General features: G+C 36.2%; 1 protein-coding gene and 2 long non-coding RNA genes across 3 annotated transcripts; 2 read left to right on the forward strand and 1 right to left on the reverse strand.

The window, feature by feature from the left end:
• The first annotated feature begins 4,791 nt into the window (after window positions 1-4,791).
• LOC134673330 (uncharacterized) lies at window positions 4,792-6,669 on the forward strand. Its single transcript, XR_010099458.1, has 3 exons — window positions 4,792-5,150; window positions 5,248-5,480; window positions 6,400-6,669. It is a non-coding gene; the product is annotated as an uncharacterized LOC134673330 (long non-coding RNA).
• LOC134673331 (uncharacterized) lies at window positions 6,353-8,133 on the reverse strand. Its single transcript, XR_010099459.1, has 2 exons — window positions 7,434-8,133; window positions 6,353-6,551 (listed from the first exon to the last, which is right to left on the reverse strand). It is a non-coding gene; the product is annotated as an uncharacterized LOC134673331 (long non-coding RNA).
• A 5,909-nt stretch (window positions 8,134-14,042) lies between these two features.
• On the forward strand, window positions 14,043-19,638 carry LOC134673321 (uncharacterized). The gene is made up of 2 exons (XM_063531292.1): window positions 14,043-14,176; window positions 19,297-19,638. The coding sequence occupies exons 1-2, from the start codon at window positions 14,114-14,116 to the stop codon at window positions 19,615-19,617; spliced, it is 384 nt and encodes a 127-aa protein (XP_063387362.1). The 5' UTR covers window positions 14,043-14,113; the 3' UTR covers window positions 19,618-19,638.
• The last annotated feature ends 260 nt before the right edge of the window (window positions 19,639-19,898 follow it).

Genomic DNA, 19,898 nt, shown 5'->3' on the forward strand with positions numbered 1-19,898 from the left:
TTTTTTAAACAGGCCTGTATCCTCAGTAAAGGCAAACCAGAAAGTAAAAGATATATTACATTTACTTTCTTTTTAGGAAATGTGAAATTGCATTTGAGACTATAGCTGAAGTGATTGTTACAATTCTTTTGAGGGTAGGTACATATTAGATATACCCTATTAAGGTCCCTAAGTTAGAATTACCCTCTTCAATATATCTGCTGTATCTTTGTAAAAAGGGACTTATTGTATAGTGTGGAAATCTATGCTATTTGTGAATAATTGAAACTATAATTTTAAAAAAATCTGCATACCATATAAAATAAAAGAAAACCATGAAAATACCTAACTTAAACAACTCAAGTACTAATGTTTACATCACTAATACCAAACTGGCATACCTAGATATTGAAATGTAGGTAGAGGAGGTAGGGGACCATTTGGGCAGTTGGGAGACTCGGGCATCCCCTTGTAATAAGTCTTTTCCAATTGTCTGATGCTCCTCCCCTACCTATTGTTGAGATCTAGTGCATGCTCCGCGAGTGCGTTCGCACGTTTACTTCATATAGCGCGCATAAATAGCGTAACTTTTGCAAGGCTCGCATAAAGCGCGCAATGCATGGCAGACATCTGTATGAGTTCACAGCGCATTCGCAGGATGAACGCAGACTCACAATAGCTTAGGTACCTACTGTGTAATCCGTGACTTCCATGAATCAGCGATAGATTAAATAAGTACTATAATTATATTATATAGATTTCTGTCATACACTTGTATTAAATAAATAAATAATAAAACAAATAATAATTTAAAATTATAGCTATAGTTTTTCCATGCGACTAATTTTTTAACACAAACAATAAAAAAATATTCATTTTTATGATCTAAGTATAACAATAAATGATAACATACATGTGTGGGGAAGTTGAAGTTGTAAAATGTAAGTAGGTAGTTATTATGTACAGTCGCCATCAGATATATCGGAGCAGCCAAGGTGTTCACAAATATCTGAACACGCCTCTATTGTCAGGGCGTTAGAGTGCGCGTTCAGATATTGTGATCACCTTGGCCGCTCCGATATATCTGATCGCCACTGTACACACCTACAAACAATTAGTTACTTTAACCGTCATGCTGCTGTTATTTTAAATATCCGGCCATAAAAAACTTTACTCCTTCAAAGAAATAAAAAACCGGCCAAGTGCGAGTCGGACACGAAGGGTTCCGTACCATTTAGGGACGCAAAAAACGGCAAAAAACCACGTTTATTGTATGGGACCCCTGCTTTTTGTATTTATTTTGTTCGCTTAGTTTTGTTTGTTTTCATTCAATTGTACGTTGTATGTTTCATGCAGAAATTTAATATCCATAACTATCAGCAATATAAAAAAAAATCAATTCCAGGCCGTGTCGGATTGCGTTCAGCGCTTCAGTGCAGGGTTCCGTGTAGACGTGGTTCTATATTCATGGACAAAAGAGGAACGCAAAAAAAAGGTTTAGGTACTGGAATATATAGGTATTGAACCTATAACAATTTCAAAATCAGTAATTTATTTTGCCTTCCTCTAAATTAGTCTAAGGGTGTATAAACACCACCATAGAATACAAGATAAAAAATTAACAGTAGGTATGCTTTATTCATATTTAATTTCACAAACGGGTCTACCGCGATTTAATTTCATTGTTTCTACCTCAAATTTCGTGTGTGGTCTTTCCGTGACCACAGCTGTGCCTCTACCATCAGTTGGCAGAGTATTTATCACTTACTTTCAGTGAATAAACGTGCCGTGAGTCACGTTTTACGTTTCTTTACGGTCTTATGTACCTAATTTCACTCCACTCCAAACGATGCTGTCCCTTTCTAAGTATACTAAAAAACAGAGCAAGAGTTATATCGGAGTTTTATACAGCGCCTCTAGGATTCACCTAAAGAACTAAATAACAAAATTGACACATTTTCTCACGTCTACGTAATTTACTATCTATGCATCACGCTCTCGCATATGAGTGCAAGTGAGATGCACAGAAAGTAATGTTACATATACTGATGGTAGCCGTGAATATGGAGGGTAGAGGTAAGGAGAATCCTTTATGACTTTATGAGAAAACTCCTTAATGGGAGAATATTTGCAAAAACTGGGCACGCTGTCAGCTATTATAATTTTTCTAAATCTCTCCAGAGTAGCGAAAAAAAGAAAACCCATAAACCTAGTTTTTCATTGTATCAATACCGTACTAAAAATCATGGAGAATGGAAGATACTCGAGTGGAAAAACGTTTTCTCTTTTTGTATGGACGATTACGTAGTATACTTCCATCTTAAGGTTTTTGACGGACACTTTTTCATTATTAATTACATGGAGTATTCCTTACCTCTACCATCCACTAAGAGCATTTAGAAGGGAGATGTCATAGCTGTCATTTTCTTTACAAAACAGTCTGCCGATTTTTGCGGGAGAGGGCGTCAAATGTATTGCTATACATGATTTGTACGTAACGTACAAATAGCCATGTCAGTCTATACAAAAGTTTGCACAATTGTGCAAGTTTTTCGGCAGAGGGGTAAGTAATAATGTCAACAAAAAAATAAAGAGTATAGATACCTTCGAGACTACTACGACTATGATATTTGATTTATTCAGTTGTCAATAGAAAACAAATGTAGGTGTTCTTTCTTCTCGTATGAGACGCCATTACTATGTAGTCTTGCTTGAGATTAATAAACATTACCTATATGGTCTTAAAACAAGCTTTTCTTTCCTGCTTGGAACCCTAATCCTAAATCCTAACAGTAAGCACTCAATGACCACTCCAGTTATTAAATGCTCTAAGACCAATTTTGTTACTATTTTACTGACTCAACATTCATTATACATTTTTTTAAAGATTTGACGTTGCCATAGTTACGAAAATAATAAACACATCAATGTTAGTAAACAATGTATAAGTTAAAATATATTGTATTCAAGACAAAAATTGCAAAATATGATAATTACGTAAACATCATTAATAATCGAGTTAAAATTATGATTTTGCGTGTTAAAAAATAGGAAGCAAAGTATACGGCGCGATTATACAGGCTACTTTTGGCTACATATTTATTACCTTTGACGAAAATAGTACACACATGAGAAGAAATCTTAAAATATTAAAATAGGTATGTATTATAATGGTCCGCTTCAGTCCGCATCATGACAGCGGCCGTCTCCTACTGCTAAGTAACATTATCTAATAAAGTGTGCGGAAAGAGAAGAGTCGCGAAATTTAGGGGAGCCCATACATTATACCTACGACTCTTCTCTTTCCGCACAGACCCTACGTATGACCTTAATAGCGATCTTAATTTTATAGTACCTATATGATCTCGAGTATATTTCAGTGCCAATTAAGCGCCCCATTTCCAATACAAAATGAACCCACGCAGCGGGTTTTTGGCAATAAATGTGTTTAAATCTTATTTAAATTTTCAGATTCTGAACCACCAGCAAAAGTTTTTGAAGAAAGTTTTATATTTCCTGTTACCAAGTTTACATGAAAAACGATTACCTAGGTACCAAACACAATAATTTGAACAACGGAAAATAAAATAATACTTACTTAGTACTTAAAGAAAAATAAATAAACTCACAGAACATTTGTATGTTTTATTTTATTTAAAATAATAATGCTTAATAAAATACGTAGCAATTCTTGTGTAAATATTATAATAGGTCTTGCGGTATGTTCTTACTATGTGTTATGTGCACCCAGCAACAAAAACAGCAACATGTCTATGTACCGCTCCTTGCATTGAGCCTTAATTCTTAATACATATTATGTAACTTCTACATGCATACGCATGCATACATGATGCAATCCGGGTTTTCATGGAAATGTTGTTTTCAATCAGCTTCTTGCCTAAAACCAAAAACTGCTCGTAAGCAATGTGATTTTCGCAAATGTAGCAGTAGAAATAGGAAAATATGATGTCAAGTATAACTCATTACCTTTGTACTAAATCAGCCTTTTATTGAACTATTAATTGATTTATCCCTTAAAGTTTTGCTTGAAGTTCACATACTGTTATAAATTTATACATATTACGTTGAAAATTGCATTAACCCTAATAGCATTTTCTTGTAGGGATTTTGTTGGGCCTTTGTTTACGTATTAGTTGGGCAACCGTTATATTTGGCCGTACGATTTGCTGGAGGGCCCTCGACAAAGGCCCTCCCGAAGATTCCCAACAGAGGGCCATAAGAGTAATTTTTTCGTTGGGCCTATTTAAATAAATCATACAATTATTCAACGGTGGTGGTTTTGGTTGGGCCGTGGTTGGGCCTATACACATTTGTTTGATGGTTGGTTAATTGTTACATTTGGCCGTACGATTTGCTGGAGGGCCCTCGACAAAGGCCCTCCCGAAGATTCCCAACAGAGGGCCATTAGAGTAATTTTTTCGTTGGGCCTATTTAAATTAATCATACAATTATTCAACGGTGGTGGTTTTGGTTGGGCCGTGGTTGGGCCTATACACATTTGTTTGATGGTTGGTTAATTGTTACATTTGGCCGTATGGCTTGCTGTAGGGCCAACTGCAAAAAATAAAAAAGGGCAATTAATTGTTTCGTTGTGCTTCTGTTTGCAAATTCAACAATTACCCAACGGCAAGTCAGGTAGGTCGGTAGGTAGTCGTGCACCAGGTTGAAGGCCCAACACAGCTTATCCCACAAAGGGCCAACATTGTAACTTTAACGTTGGGCCTTGTGTAGGATTCTTACAATACTACCGTAGGTAAATAGTTGTGTAATTTATAGTGTGCCTACAGTCTAACAGCCGTATTCATAAAAAATCCTTAAATGAGGAATGATCAGCTTATTAGCTAATCCGCTGTTTAGGCTTAATAAGCCGTTGATAAGAACCATGATTTATAAACGTTTATTAGGGGCTTCTTAACTAATAAGCAGATTAGACGCGTTATGTTGGCATCTTGGCGCATCATAGACTAAAATATGGCTGAACATTAAATAAAAAAAAAAGTTTGACAGCAGCACTAGCGGCCAATCGTAATATCATGAAGAAGTTGATTTACTATTTTGACTAATTTTCGGAATTATCTCTTATTAAAATAGCTTCTGTGCCACAAAAATAATTAAAGATTGCTGCATGGCCGGAAATTTTATAAAACTTGGTGAGTAACTACGTTTACAGACAAGTATCTTATACAGCAACAAGTAATAATATGAGTTCACTGCAATGTTGATATACCTATATCTTATTGCTTTTAGTTTCAATATTATGTGGAATGGAGTCGAAAGAAGTGGGGTTCTTTCAAACTAACCGAGAAGTGCATAATTAGCGAAGAGAAGAAGTCGAAGCCAGATACCGTACCAGACCCCACTCGCCTCCGCAAGAAGAACCATTGAATAATGGTTCATGAGTTCACACTAATTTATTCTGGTTGCGGCAGAAATTCACAACGGGTCAACAAAACGAAGTCCATTCAGACTCACTAAATCAGGTATGAACAATGTCCTATACTTTCTTGTTTACCTTACATACCTGCAGTGTTTAGAGTTAGACAAAGAAAAGTCTGCAGCGATTTTGATGATAACTCTAGGTACAGTTCAAATTTTGGGCATGACCATCTATTTATAATATATTATAGACATAGGTACGTAACATAAAATGTAGTATCTGAACATGTTAAGATTGACACTTGCATTGACGGCTTTGACATTATTTAAAGGTTATAACACTTATAAATTTGGTAAATTTATCCGTGCTTTGTGGAGCTTGGTGTATTTGTTTAAAATTATGCATAGGTACCTACCTATTATAGGTATTATATTTCTTAACCATACAATGGAACCAAATGATAATTATATGTACAAGTGATGTTTTATTGTAACAAGCCGTTGTGTCGCGAGTTTACTTCTTGTCATCGTGTCATTAGTAATAATTTTGTAATGGTATTTATTTTATGCATGGAACAATGCGATGGTTATTATACTCGATCACCTAGCCAACCTACTTACTACGAGGAAGGATGGTTCACAAATTAGGCAGTATTTAAATACCAGTGTACAGGTGTGTGTATAGATACTGTGTACCTGCTGATTAAAAATAAGATGTTTTCTGCGTACAGTTGGTTATAATTAAGTTGGCTAATCTATATCTCATCAGACAGTTTGGACATCTATTCCAGAGAGTTTGCAAGGTCAATGTACAATGATATCATATTATAGTACCTAATAGGTAATGAATAATAAATGAAGTCATATTAATCTCTGTCTATAGCTTAAAATGATACTTAGTTACCATAACTATATTGAATCATGTGACCCTAACTTAAGTACATCCATTATATCATAAGCTAAAAATTAAAGAAAATTGTTGAATACAAAAATACTTTTATTCAAATTATTGCATCTTTTCAGATCCTGAAAGTACCATCATTAGCCACTGTTATTGTTGAATAACTCCAGGCTTTGGAAGAAAAGCTGTGGCCTGTGAACAGCTGTGAATATTGGTCAGAGAAGTGTAACTGACTCCGTACACTGCAAGTCCCAGCAGGAAATCAGCAAGAAACCTAAAAGAAAAAAAACATCAAAATGAAAACCTAGCTTGATTTAGGTTGAAGTAATAAAATTGTTCTAATTTAATTGGTGTTTTATTTTACTAATTAAATATATTTTTTGACTTGTTAAGGTTTGTACAATTTTTATTAATGATGTACAGTCACCTGCAATAATATGTTACACAACAAAGGCCCATAAGAGCATTGCACATTTTTGCAGCCTTCGAAGAGTAACATATTATTGCAGGCGACTGTACCCATATTGAAATACTCAAAATTCCATTTTTCTAATTACAATGCAATAAAATCTTAAATGTATCTAGCAGTCTAATAGGGATGTTTCCTGTACTTAAAATAAATTATGTCACACCATACCATGTATAAAATAAAGCACCAGATTATTATTAGAAAATAAATTTTCATATAAATACCATAATAGCAAATCATTTTGAGAGTTCTAAAAAGGAAAGTAGGACCCTATTTTGCACATATTTATGATATTCATGTGTTTGCAATATTGTTCTGATGAAAGTGTACAATTTATATAAAGTAAAGTAGATATTCATAGGTAAGTTCATGCTATGTACCTAGTTCAAAGAAGTTCAAAAATAATATTGGTAATTAATGGTTCTTATGTAGAATAAAATTAAAAGGTATTTTTGAATACCAGACAATGACAAGGACAAGTTTAGTGCTGCCCATCTGATATTAAGCACTGCAGCCTACAGGCAACTAGCGGAGTTACAAATAGCCGACAGTGCATTTTTGGGAGCACTGGAAACCTTAGCGTCAAGAACAGGTAGGTATAGAATCCAACCTGGATGACTATACTGAATAATTAGTTGACATAAATGAAACTTTCATTCTATAAAGTTCAGCTTGCAATATTTTTACCTGGAGGCCAAATTGTTATGCTCAAAGCCAATATTGAGCAAACTGCCTATGCAATGACTGCATATACCCGTGACTTTTTCAGATTTTTCATCACTTTACCAGACTGACAAGAGTGCACACTTCTTTCACCTGTAAATAAGTTGATACTTTTAAGTAGTGCCTACTTACCTGTGATATTTTTTATTAAACACAGTCGGTTAAATATGTCTATAAAACAAGTTAACTTATGGTAAATATTATAATCTCATTAGGTATAATGGTTAGTTATTCAATTGCAAACTATGAACGAGATTGATGTACTCTTACAGGGTCTATAATATTATATAGGTAGGTATAATGTGCGCAAGAAATGCAATTAAATTTAAGTTTGCGAAATGCGAACACCCTGATCTTAAATTAAAAACAACGTTTCTGGCAAGTGGTAATAATGAATAACTAAAGGGTTTACGCACAAATATAAGTAAGTCCTCGCCGTGTCCGACGATGGCGACTCCTCCAAATATTTTTAATTAGGAACATGGAACGCTCTAATATTACTTGCCAAGCCAAACTTGGTTTCGAAAATGCGATTGTATGGCGAGCAATGAAGCTGGCCCGCATAGATTTAAGTGAATCTGGCGGTTTACCTATTTCTCCAAACGCCTAATAGCTGTGAGGGAGGAACTCGCTCCGTTTATGATGCATTTTTCCGACTACGCGATCATAGCCTTCTTCGATATTTTGGTTAAACGAAAATCACCATACACAAAATCACATAAACAACTTATAAAAAGCGGGATATTTAGGTTTCGCGCCATTTTCGCACTATATCCAGGTATGTAATACGTAATTGCACATATTAAAGTTGTTTTCCATTCACATTTGGGATTTTAACCAAAACGTACTATTTGCTCTTGCTCTTGTCACTCTTGCCAAAATCAGCTGTTTCGTGATCGCCATCTTGTAAAATAGCAGATAATAAACAGATAAAGAAGGGTCCTCGGCTCCGTAACTTTCCGAGGATTTAATAAAGAGATGATCAACTGTTTAGCGCTAAAAAGTGTTTATGAATCACGTTTTGTGACATCCGGTTATCAGCAACTGATGATCAATGCTCTAACTGTTTATGAATACGGCTGTAATTATGTAATGGGCTTTTGTTTACGAGTCCTACAGTTACCCTATGTTAAGTAAGTGGTTGTGTACTACGACGTTGGACCTTTGCTGATAAATATTACAATTACACTACGGTAGGCATTGGTTGTATCCACATGAAGGCCCTAGGCAGCAGTTGTTGTTAATCTTCTCTGTATCGTTCCAATTTTAGTATATGTACTGCCGAAGCAAGTACACTTACTATACACTCTAATTTGTATATATGTCGTAGTCAGATCGTATAATCCGCCGTATTACATTACGGCTAGCCGTTTTCAAAAACAGGGGCGTTTTGAAATGCGGCGGTTCGACGATTAGCCGGATTGTCACTGCGATACGTTCTTCAATAAGGCGGCCCACGTTTAGCCGCATCGTACATTGTAGAGTGACCAGTTCTTTCAGTCGCCTACGTAACCGGAGTTTGACAATGTTTGCAATTTAATTTATTTCTACCATGGTCCCACCGCACTACATGTGTTTCTTTTCCAAAACATTTCCTTCACAACTTAAATAGACGGAGCCCCGCAAGCGGGGCTCCTATTTCTGGGCGGTTTGCCCTTCGGGCATCTGAAGTTACCTAACGAACCTAACCTAATTACCTACCTACGCTTTTTTCCCCAAAGTGTAACGTTTTCACGGACGTCTCACTTAATCAATAGGTAGGTAGGTTAGGTTCGTTAGGTAGCTTCAGATGCCCGAAGGGCAAACCGCTCAGAAATAGGAGCCCCGCGTTCGCGGGGCTCCGTCTAGTTAAGTTGCGAAGGAAATTTTTTTTTGAAAAGAAACAGTCCGACAAACTCCAGATTTGATGGACACCCCAGCGTTTGTCAGGCAGCGCCACGAGTGTTAAAAATGGGAACTAAAAACTGTCAAAGCGGCGGCTAATGACTCGCTGTATTACATTACGGCTAGCCGTGTTGAAGAACGTATGGCGCCGAATACATTCCGGCGGATTCTCATTCAGCCGCATTCAATACGGCTAATCGTTAAACCGCCGCATTTCAAAACGCCCCTGTTTTTGAAAACGGCTAGCCGTAATGTAATACGGCGGATTATACGATCCGACTGCGACATATATACTAACCGCACTTCGAAACTTCGTAAGCGAGATTTATGTATTTTGAGATTTAAATTGAGAAAATGTTGGTAAAATACAATTTTTTAAATTTATATATAAATTTTATAGTTATAGCTATTAGATTTATAAGTTACTTTTAAAAAATATTATGATTATATCCGGAATAATCGAGAAAATAACTATAACTTCGATGTTTGGAGACAGTAACGCCATCTAGTGACGCCACAAGCAAACTCAACTGGTATTGTTGGGCATCAGTACCACAGCCAATGTTGGTAAATGCGATATTTGTGCTCACTGGGCCAACGAATGTTATCGTTGTTTAGCCACCGGTACCAAAATACACAAAGGCCCATTGTTAGGCGTCAGTGCCACATCCAATGTTGGTAAATACGATATTTGTCATCATTGGGCCATCGGATGATATCTTTGACTAGCCAACGTTACCAAAATACACAAAGGCCCATTGTTGGGCATCCGTGCCACAGCCAATGTTGGTAAATGCGGTATTTGTCACCATTGGGCCAACGAATGTTATCGTTGTTTAGCGAACGGTAGCAAAATACACAAAGGCCCATTGTTGGGCCTCAATGCTACAGCCAATGTTGGTAAATGCGATAATTGTCGTCATTGGGCCATCGTATGATATCGTTGATTAGCCAACGTTACCAAAATAAACAAAGGCCCATTGTTCGGCATCAGTGTCACAGCCAATGTTGGTAAATGCGATATTTGTCATCATTGGGCCATCGGATGATATCGTTGATTAGCCAACGTTACCAAAATACACAAAGGCCCATTGTTGGGCATCAATGCTACAGTCAATGTTGGTAAATGCGATATTTGTCGTCATTGGGCCATCGGATGATATCGTTGATTAGCCAACGTTACCAAAATAAACAAAGGCCCATTGTTGGGCATCAGTGCCACAGCCAATGTTGGTAAATGCGATTTTTGTCATCATTGGGCCATCGGATGATATCGTCGATTAGCCAACGTTACCAAAATACACAAAGGCCCATTGTTGGGCATCAATGCTACAGCCAATGTTGGTAAATGCGATATTTGTCGTCATTGGGCCATCGGATGATATCGTCGATTAGCCAACGTTACCAAAATAAACAAAGGCCCATTGTTGGGCATCAGTGCCACAGCCAAGGTTGGTAAATGCGATATTTGTCATCATTGGGCCATCGGATGATATGGTTGACTAGCCAACGTTACCAAAATACACAAAGGCCCATTGTTGGGCATCCGTGCCACAGCCAATGTTGGTAAATGCGGTATTCGTCACCATTGGGCCAACGAATGTTATCGTTGTTTAGCGAACGGTAGCAAAATACACAAAGGCCCATTGTTGGGCATCACTGCCACTGCCAATGTTGGTAAATGCGATATATGTCATCATTGGGCCAACGAATATTATCGTTGTTTAGCCAACGGTACCAAAATACACAAAGGCCCATTGTTGGGCATCTGTGCCACAGCGAATGTTGGTAAATGCGATGGTGGGCCAATACAAAATTAATGTTGGCTACGGTACGAACTTCATCCCAACGTTTTCCCTACCGTTGGCACCGTGGGCCCCAACGAAAATGCTACTAGGGAATATTCGTGAAAAATCTGCGTATTTGTTGTGTTTACAAGTTGACAGAAATGTCACGTTGGAAACGCACGTATTTTTCCATTTTAACATCTGTCACGTTTACTCGCGTAAAGTATTTACGCAGAATAATTCTGGCTCAGTTTTCATTATATAATTAGAAAGAGAGCGTTTTAGGTGTGAAGTTAGGCAAGTATGGAAAACTCGCGTAAAAACGTTAGTAACTCATGGTACAAATTGAAATTTTTAGTTATTTACGTGACCGGTAGAGGCACTGTACAATTACTCCATACATTTTCCTTAACTTTCTCACTATCGACTGTCATTCACGGAACTCATAGTAGAGCTACTGGGGAATCTCAGCTGAAACGTCGGAATTTAAGGTGAAAACTATGAAAGTACGAGTAGGTAAGTATATCGCGGTAGACCCGTTTGTGTAATTGAATATGTGTACAACACGCAAGAGTTTAAAGAAAGTGTTATGATGCGTTATTGTTCTAGCTCATTAGCCTGTGCTTTAATTACTGGAGCAGTTGTAAGTCCGACTGCCCGATTCCAAACCATTGAGTTAAAAACTGTCACTCGACGGGTACATAAAAGTTATTGGAATACTAGTAGTAATAGTAGTAAGTAGTAGTAGTAGTGACTGCTACATAATGAAAGGCAGACTGGACTTTTCTTGAACAGACGGTGTTACAGACGTTTAAAGTCTTCGAATGTGACCGATGTAAACAAGAAAAAGATTTCGTACTTACCTAATTTGGTCAAACAGATCTTGTCAGTAGAAAAAGGCGGCAAATTTAAAAAATGTAGACGCGAAGGGATATCGTCTCATAGAAAATTTGAATTTCGCGCCTTTTTCTACTGACAAGATTTGCTTGACCATCTATACCCACTATATAAGATTTTACCACAATAATGCCAAACAGCCCAGTAAGTATGCTCTACCCTATACCTATAGTACAGTACTATTCAAATGAAAATTCATTAAAAAAAAGTTCTGTTATGTACCAAGGACGTTTTTGGATTTACTAATGTATAGATGGTCAAGCAAATCTTGTCAGTAGAAAAAGGCGGCAAATTTAAAAAATGTAGGCGCGAAGGGATAACATCCCATAGAAAATTAGAATTTCGCGCCTTTTTCTACTGACAAGATTTGCTTGACCAATAAGTAAATCACCCGCCGTAGCCGTGGCTCGAACACTAAAAGGCCCGTCCAGAAGAGATGATCAAATTGACAAAAAATACGTAGGTACACAATTTCATAGTGGAATCGGCGCGGCGATGCGAAGTCCCTTAATTTAATTTTTGTGTCCACACCACCTGATGAAAATACAATTTAATCTAGGAGTCAGATCCGGTGAAAAATTATCACGTCTGGACTGGCCTTAATATTTAATACATTTACTAAGTTGCGTGCCCGCAACTAATGCGACATGATTATTCGAACTGGTATAAAACGGCCCATTAGGCCATATACCTACTAGAGGTGTGCGCCGATGGTAAAATCATCGGCGGCGGCGTCCGATGATTTTTTGACCGGCGGCGGCGGCGTGATCGGCGTGAAATCGGCGTGGCATAATTTACTAGGCTATCCAAAGCATATTATGTGTGTTTTCTAAATTATTGCCGAAAATTATATCCCGGCATGTCACTTGGCAACCATTTATTACCAATACCTACTTAATAGTTACCAACGGTATGTTTAAATATTAAATTAAAAAGGATACTTTAAAACGCTACATTTTAGGCTGTATTTTTACTTACTTTTAAGCGAAATACAAATAAAACACAAAAAAATCTTTAAGTTGCCTTAAATCTATATTGACTTTTCGCAGCCGCTGTCGCCTCACTTAGGATTTGTTACGATATAATGATGAATACTTTACATTTGTCTGAACTGAAGTTTAGCAGAAAACTATGTAAGACTAAAGATATCGTCGTTTTCGAAAGTAAACTTATCTGGCCGGTTGATTCGCTCAACAGAATGTCTTTGGAGTGTCCCGTTTTATAGAATGTTAAGGTCTACTTTGTTTTCTTTACTCCTAGCTTAGTGAAGATATTTGGTGATTTAAGTTCCTATAAGTAGGTATCATTGTTTAGGTATAGCTTATTACGAAGTTTTAACCTGACTGTTATAATTTTGATTGAAATATATATTACTAAGTAAAAGAAGCTGATAATCACCATAAAATGACTATGTATGAAATTGTATATTATGTGATAAATAATTCAAATCATATCTATCATATGATGACATTGATGTCTTGTTGATGACCCTCATGCGTGTCACCAGAATCATACGAGAAATTATAAATTACGCAATTACAGCTTGCTGGAGATTCTAAGAAGAAAATAGCATGTTTATGTCCTAGGATATGAACCTGCTATTTTCTTGACTTTAGTTCACTGATTAAATTGACAATAAAGAGACTATTGATGTAAAACAAAATGCGTTGTACAAAAAAGCTGTGCGATAAAATATCAAATAATAACCTGAGATCCAGAAACAAGATCTTGTTTAAATTAACGCTAAATCGTTATCACAGCTAACACCGCAACAACAAAAATTATGCTAATATGCTTCACTGGCAAATAATAAGCGAAAAAGCATAAGGATCTTTAAATTATACCTCTGACACTATCTACTCACTACGCAACATGGAATAAGACACGATAGGTATCAAAATTTCCCACGCCGATTATACGCCGGTCAAATTTATCGGCGGCGGCGGCGTGGAAAAATCGTCGGCGGCGGCGGCGCGGCGGCGCGGCGCACATGTCTAATACCTACATAATAAGTCTGCAAGAAGTAGCATATAGGTTAGTTGAATTAAGTAGTTGGTAGACATTTCAATACTCGTAATGATTGCTGTATACTTTGTACTAGTTATAACTGTGCTGGCGAGCGTCGACGCCCATCCTTATGTAAGTATAAATAATATTAAATAGGTACCGTAAAATGGGGTCAACAGAAATCGCGGGGTGAATGGAGAAATTTTGAACTTTTTCTTTCAAGTTGTTATATTTCAAAACGTACATCTTTAAAATCAGATTTTTTGGAATATGTATATAGTAGACTATTTATTCTCTACATTGATACCAAAAGAAGTTAATCAAACTGCCTAAAAGTTAGATTTTTTTTACTCTAAAGGAAGGCCTCACCGAGATAAGAAATGAAGCCTGTCTGAACTTTGTTCTAGCGATAAATGTAGTGACATTTCGATGCCTATGACAACTAAAACTTCATATTTCTATTCACCCCTTTCGTGTGTCCATCGACCCCGTTTTAAGGATATGGAGAAAACAGACAGTTTTCTTTGATTTTCTCTGAATTGGGTGGGTCAAAATTGATTTCACAAATGCAAAATTGAAGAACTAACCAAGACTCATAAAATGATGTCTAAAATTTTACTTTTCTCATTTGGATTATTGGTGAAAATCGTCCTTGAAGTTGAAAAACGTGTCTATTCACCCCGTTTTACGGTATATAAATCAAACTAGCCCCACAATAGATAAGCTTAATAAGGCTTGTGTTATGGATACATTTATTTAGAGACGATATTTTTACCGTAAAAACCTGATTTTAGTAACTACTTATGCTTTTTCCTCTTCCTTATAATGCCTAGGTAAAAAACGCATTTTCACTACTTAAAACTAGTTTTTTGAAACGACTTGGTAAAAACTAGTTTAAGGTGGTTCGCCTAGGTTACTCAAAACTTAACTCTCGCTAGATGGCACCACTTTTGCAAAATTTCAGATTTTATTTTTTTGTGAAATGGTCTTGGTATTTGTATACTTAAAAGTATGTTTCGCGCACTCTTTAAGTAAATATTGAACTATTAAAATAAACATTGAATACTTCATTGTGCAAAAACCACCTTTTTAATTCGACGGAGTGTTGTTGTCACGCTTTTTCCTACTATTACTCACACATGCAAACAGTGTTTCCGTGATGCTTGTAGTAGACAATTTCACACAACGTAAGTATGTTGCAATAGCGTAACGGTATGTTCGTGGAAATACGTGCAAGAGGATTGGGGTTCAAGACTGGTGCGAGTAGGTAATTTCTTTTTGTTTCTCCTTTGTGTTATCTTACCTTTAAAGGAGCAATTATTATATATATAATTATTTATTTATATATTTGGATGGTATCAGAAACGGCTCTAACGATTTCGATGAAATTTGCTATAAGGGGTTTGATCTCTTAGCTAGGTCTATGAGAAAACGCGCATTTTTGAGTTTTTATGTTTTCTAAGCTTTGGTCGGTCTCCCAGATATTCAGTCTCCGCTTGGCAACTAATCCCAGAATTGGCATGCGCACTAGTTTTTACGAAAGCGACTGCCCTGACCTTCCAACCCAGAGAGTAAACTTATTTGGATTAGTCCGGTTTCCTCACATTGTTTTCTTTCACCGAAAAATAGGTATCGGTGTATAAATAGGTAGGTATCAAATGCTATTTCGTACAAAAGTTCGAAAAATCATTGGTACGAGCCGGGGTTAGAACCCGCGACCTCCGAATTGCTTTCCGCTAGGCCAGCAGCGCTTCCCCCACATACTCAGTGTTATCAGGTTTTTAAAAAATCAAAAACGATTACTTATGAAAGCAGAAGAATATAAATGATCGTATTAGATTTATAATTGTTACATATTTGCCGTAACTTATTTTTAAAATGTGTTTTTCAATTAAAAGACACGTCAAGATTGTTTACCTTATTTCTAATGCTAAAAAATACAAACTATAGTAATAATTGTGTTTTTCATTCATAGACAAAATCCATTATTTTTAACCACAGGAAATTTTATACACTTCTTTTTAGGGTTCCGTACCCAAAGGGTAAAACGGGACCCTATTACTAAGACTTCGCTGTCCGTCCGTCCGTCCGTCCGTCCGTCTGTCACCAGGCTGTATCTCACGAACCGTAATAGCTAGACAGTTGAAATTTTCACAGATGATGTATTTCTGTTGCCGCTATAACAACAAATACTAAAAACAGAATAAAATAAACATTTGAATGGGCTCCCATACAACAAACGTGATTTTTGACCAAAGTTAAGCAACGTCGGGAGTGGTCAGTACTTGGATGGGTGACCGTTTTTTTTTGCTTTTTTTTGTTTTTTTTTTTCATTATGGCACGGAACCCTTCGTGCGCGAGTCCGACTCGCACTTGCCCGGTTTTTATTGCAGTGAGGATGTCCTGATTGTAAAAATCAGAGAGATTAGGTAGAGTATAATTTCTAATTATCTTTGTAAAAATAAAAGAATACGTGTAGCCCATACTTAATAATCGATTTATGATAATAAGAAAAATTAAATTAAAATAAAAAAACAATACGAAATTTAGGTGTAACAAAAATACAAAAAGTTATGTTCCAGCATACAATGACTGGGGATCGAACCGGGAATCTTCCGTTTGCAAGCAAAAAAGCGACTGTTTGCATAACACGCCATGATAGTTCTTAGCTAAGCTGACGAACTTCTCGCTTAGGTCAATTAACTACCTGTCAAATATCAGTGTCAACAAAATTGCACTAAACATGACGGCACTCCAAATTCGAGCCGTGGTCAGCCCGGCAACGTCGGAAATGGTATGGCAACGTCGCAAATGTATCTGTACACGACATTTGTGACACACACATACGTAAAATTGATGAAAAGTTAACTATGATTTTTGCATGATTTCTGTATGAAACATTGTTTTCCTGTTAATTTCGCGCAAACGAATATTCGAAAGAAGATAAATGCGGAAATATTTGTGTACTAATAGTGTGTAGTTACTTAATGAACTTTGATTGAATTTTGTATGAAAAGCGAACCACCTTAATACTAGGATTTTTCAGTCAAAACTAGTTTTTGTAAATTTCACAGTCGTTAGGTGAAAACTAGTGATATTTTTAATAGGTACGAGAAAAAAGAAAAATAAAGAGAAATGAACAAAAAACTCAATTTGGATTATCTCGGAAACCTACTCGTATTTGAGGATGTTGAACTCAGGTGAACACTATAAAAAGATGGCGTGTAAGGCGTGTCAGACTTTTATATGAAGTCGTTAGATCGGTTCTTTTTTGTTAAGGATTACCTACAATAAGGTAAAAGTACGCTTCACCGAACGCTCAATATCCGTCCGTACCACCGAATTTCTTCTATTTTAGGCTATAAGTCGATTATTTACAGCTGATATTTACTTGCGTATTTTTTTTCCACGAGTTAAATACCTATCCCTTCCACTATGCCTCAGAGTCGGCCAATTTGTCCCGCAGTTGGGACGTGGCAACTGATCGAAACGGATCGTTGCTGCCGATTGCCACTTTGTATGGGCAACCTTAACGAAATCGGTAAGAAGTTGCGTATATTTCTTAAGGTCATAAAAGCTTTTTAATTTATTTCTGTGTTTCAAAGTATGGTTTTTCAGTGTGACTACTTAATTAGTTTGTGTATTTTAGTAAATTTAATTAATTTAGTGCAGTCATATTATCAGAAATTAAGCTTAATGTGAGTTCGGTGATGAGTACACCGACAATTTGATTGGAAGGTATTATCGAACAGCGTCCGGAATCAGGGAAAGCGTATGTTTTTGAAATTATTTTTTTAATGGTTGATTACGAACTATTTAGATTAACTACCTAATTTCACAAATAACTTAATGTATTTGTAATTTTATGAGCAATTGCCGAACAACAATAATCTATATAGATTATTATAAAACTGCCTTTGAAATGTTCATGTTTTACGACTTTTTGGCATCAAAATAAGGTTTTTGTCAAGACTATTATCAAAGAATAATTTTAGATATTTTACGTCAGTATCAGCAAGAACTTTATACATGTACGGTTTTGTAATGGATTCAAGTATAAAATTTAATGATAGATTTGTAGTCATACCACATTGATTACGATTTAAATACTATTTTCAAAATCCTTTCGCGAAATAGGTTCCACATATTTTCCATGTTTCGTTCACCGAACGGCCGTTCGGTGAATGGTACCCATGGTCTCTGCTACCGAACTCATGTTTGCGTTGGCCATGTTTATATTCGACGTTCATGAGAATATCATCCTTATTACGATAACGGCTAGGTCGATATTTATATGTTTATTTTTTGTGACCATTATTTCAACGCCAGCGCTTTTCAAACTTTAGACATACTTATTGGACGCCTGATAATAGTCTTGGAATGTGGACAAAAAACTGAATAGGATAATAAAAATAATGAAGCAATAATATTTTATACAGGGTGGTCCAAACCTAGATGTCCAAAAATTTTTTTTAGATTCCTCTCGTCGTGGGCGATTGTGATTTTTTAAACTTTTATCTTTTGTTATGAAATTCCGGGGTTCCCATACAGGGTGGCTAAAAATTTACTACATTCCCATTCCCAGGGAGGTTTTGGGATTATACTGAGCAACTTTTACTATGGGACCAACTCCGAAATCGTGAAAAAAAAATTACCCTTCCATAGAAAATGGACCAGCCAAAATTTATGAAACAGCCAAATTTTTTTATACATATGCGTACATGTTTTATAATTGTTGCGTACCTTACTTACTGACTTATTTTTGAAAAGTATTTTTCAATAAAAAAGACACGTCAAGATCGCTTACCATCTTTATAATGCTAAAAAACGAAGCATAGTAGGGATTTAATAGTGAACTACTGAAGTTTGAGCACCACTCAACACCATATTTTCATACAATTATTTCCTAGTTCGGTAATGCGGGCTCCCTATTCGGTGTAATGTGCAAATCACCTTTCCTAGTTCGGTAAACGGTACAAACAAGAAAATTGGAAGAAATGACTTTAAAAATATTTTTAATACACGTCCAATCATTTCAGTAATTTATAGGTATGTTTAAATGAGGACAAATTTATCTATGTTTCTATTTTAGTATTGAACATATTCGGAAGAAAATATCAGAACTAATAAAAAAATTAAACGTAAGTCTAGGGCTTAAGCATTCGGTGAAGCGTACATTTACCTTATATATAGTTTATTATGTTCATTACTGAATTTTCTTTATCAACGTTTATTTATCATTATTCTTTTAGGAGGCGTCGAGCGCGATGAAACAGCATAGTAGAGTGAAGCGTCAAATACCTGGCGCTCCAGGTATAGAAGACCCCACGGACCCGAAGTACCAGGAATTGGCCCAAGAATCGTTTGATAAGTACCGAGAGACTCACTCTGCTGGTCAGATAGTAGTCAAGGATATCATAGTTACAAAAGCCACTAAACAGTTGGTGGCTGGAGATATGTATCGTCTTTCATTCATCGTGTTCCCTATCTATGGCGACGCACTTCACTGCTATTCTGAAATTTATGTTAACTTAGAAAATCAAAAGAAATTTACTGTAAATTGTGATAATTAAATTCTACTACTTTTCTTCTTGCACTATTTTTTTTTTATTACATCTCTGTTTAGCCCTATGGTTGACTGGTAGACAATGCCGTTAGGCATTAAGTCCGCCATTTATGTACATTTTATTTGTATTTTGTGCAATAAAGTTTACATAAATAAATAATGTTAAACAGTAGAGTAGAATGTAAGAAGTCTCTCAATTTAATTTGTGTGTCCATACCACCTGATTAAAATACAATTTAATTTAATCAGAATAGGTGAAAAGTTATCCTGTCTGGACTGGCCTTAATT

Source organism: Cydia fagiglandana, chromosome 18, assembly GCF_963556715.1.
Source record: "Cydia fagiglandana chromosome 18, ilCydFagi1.1, whole genome shotgun sequence".
NCBI lineage: Eukaryota > Metazoa > Arthropoda > Insecta > Lepidoptera > Tortricidae > Cydia > Cydia fagiglandana.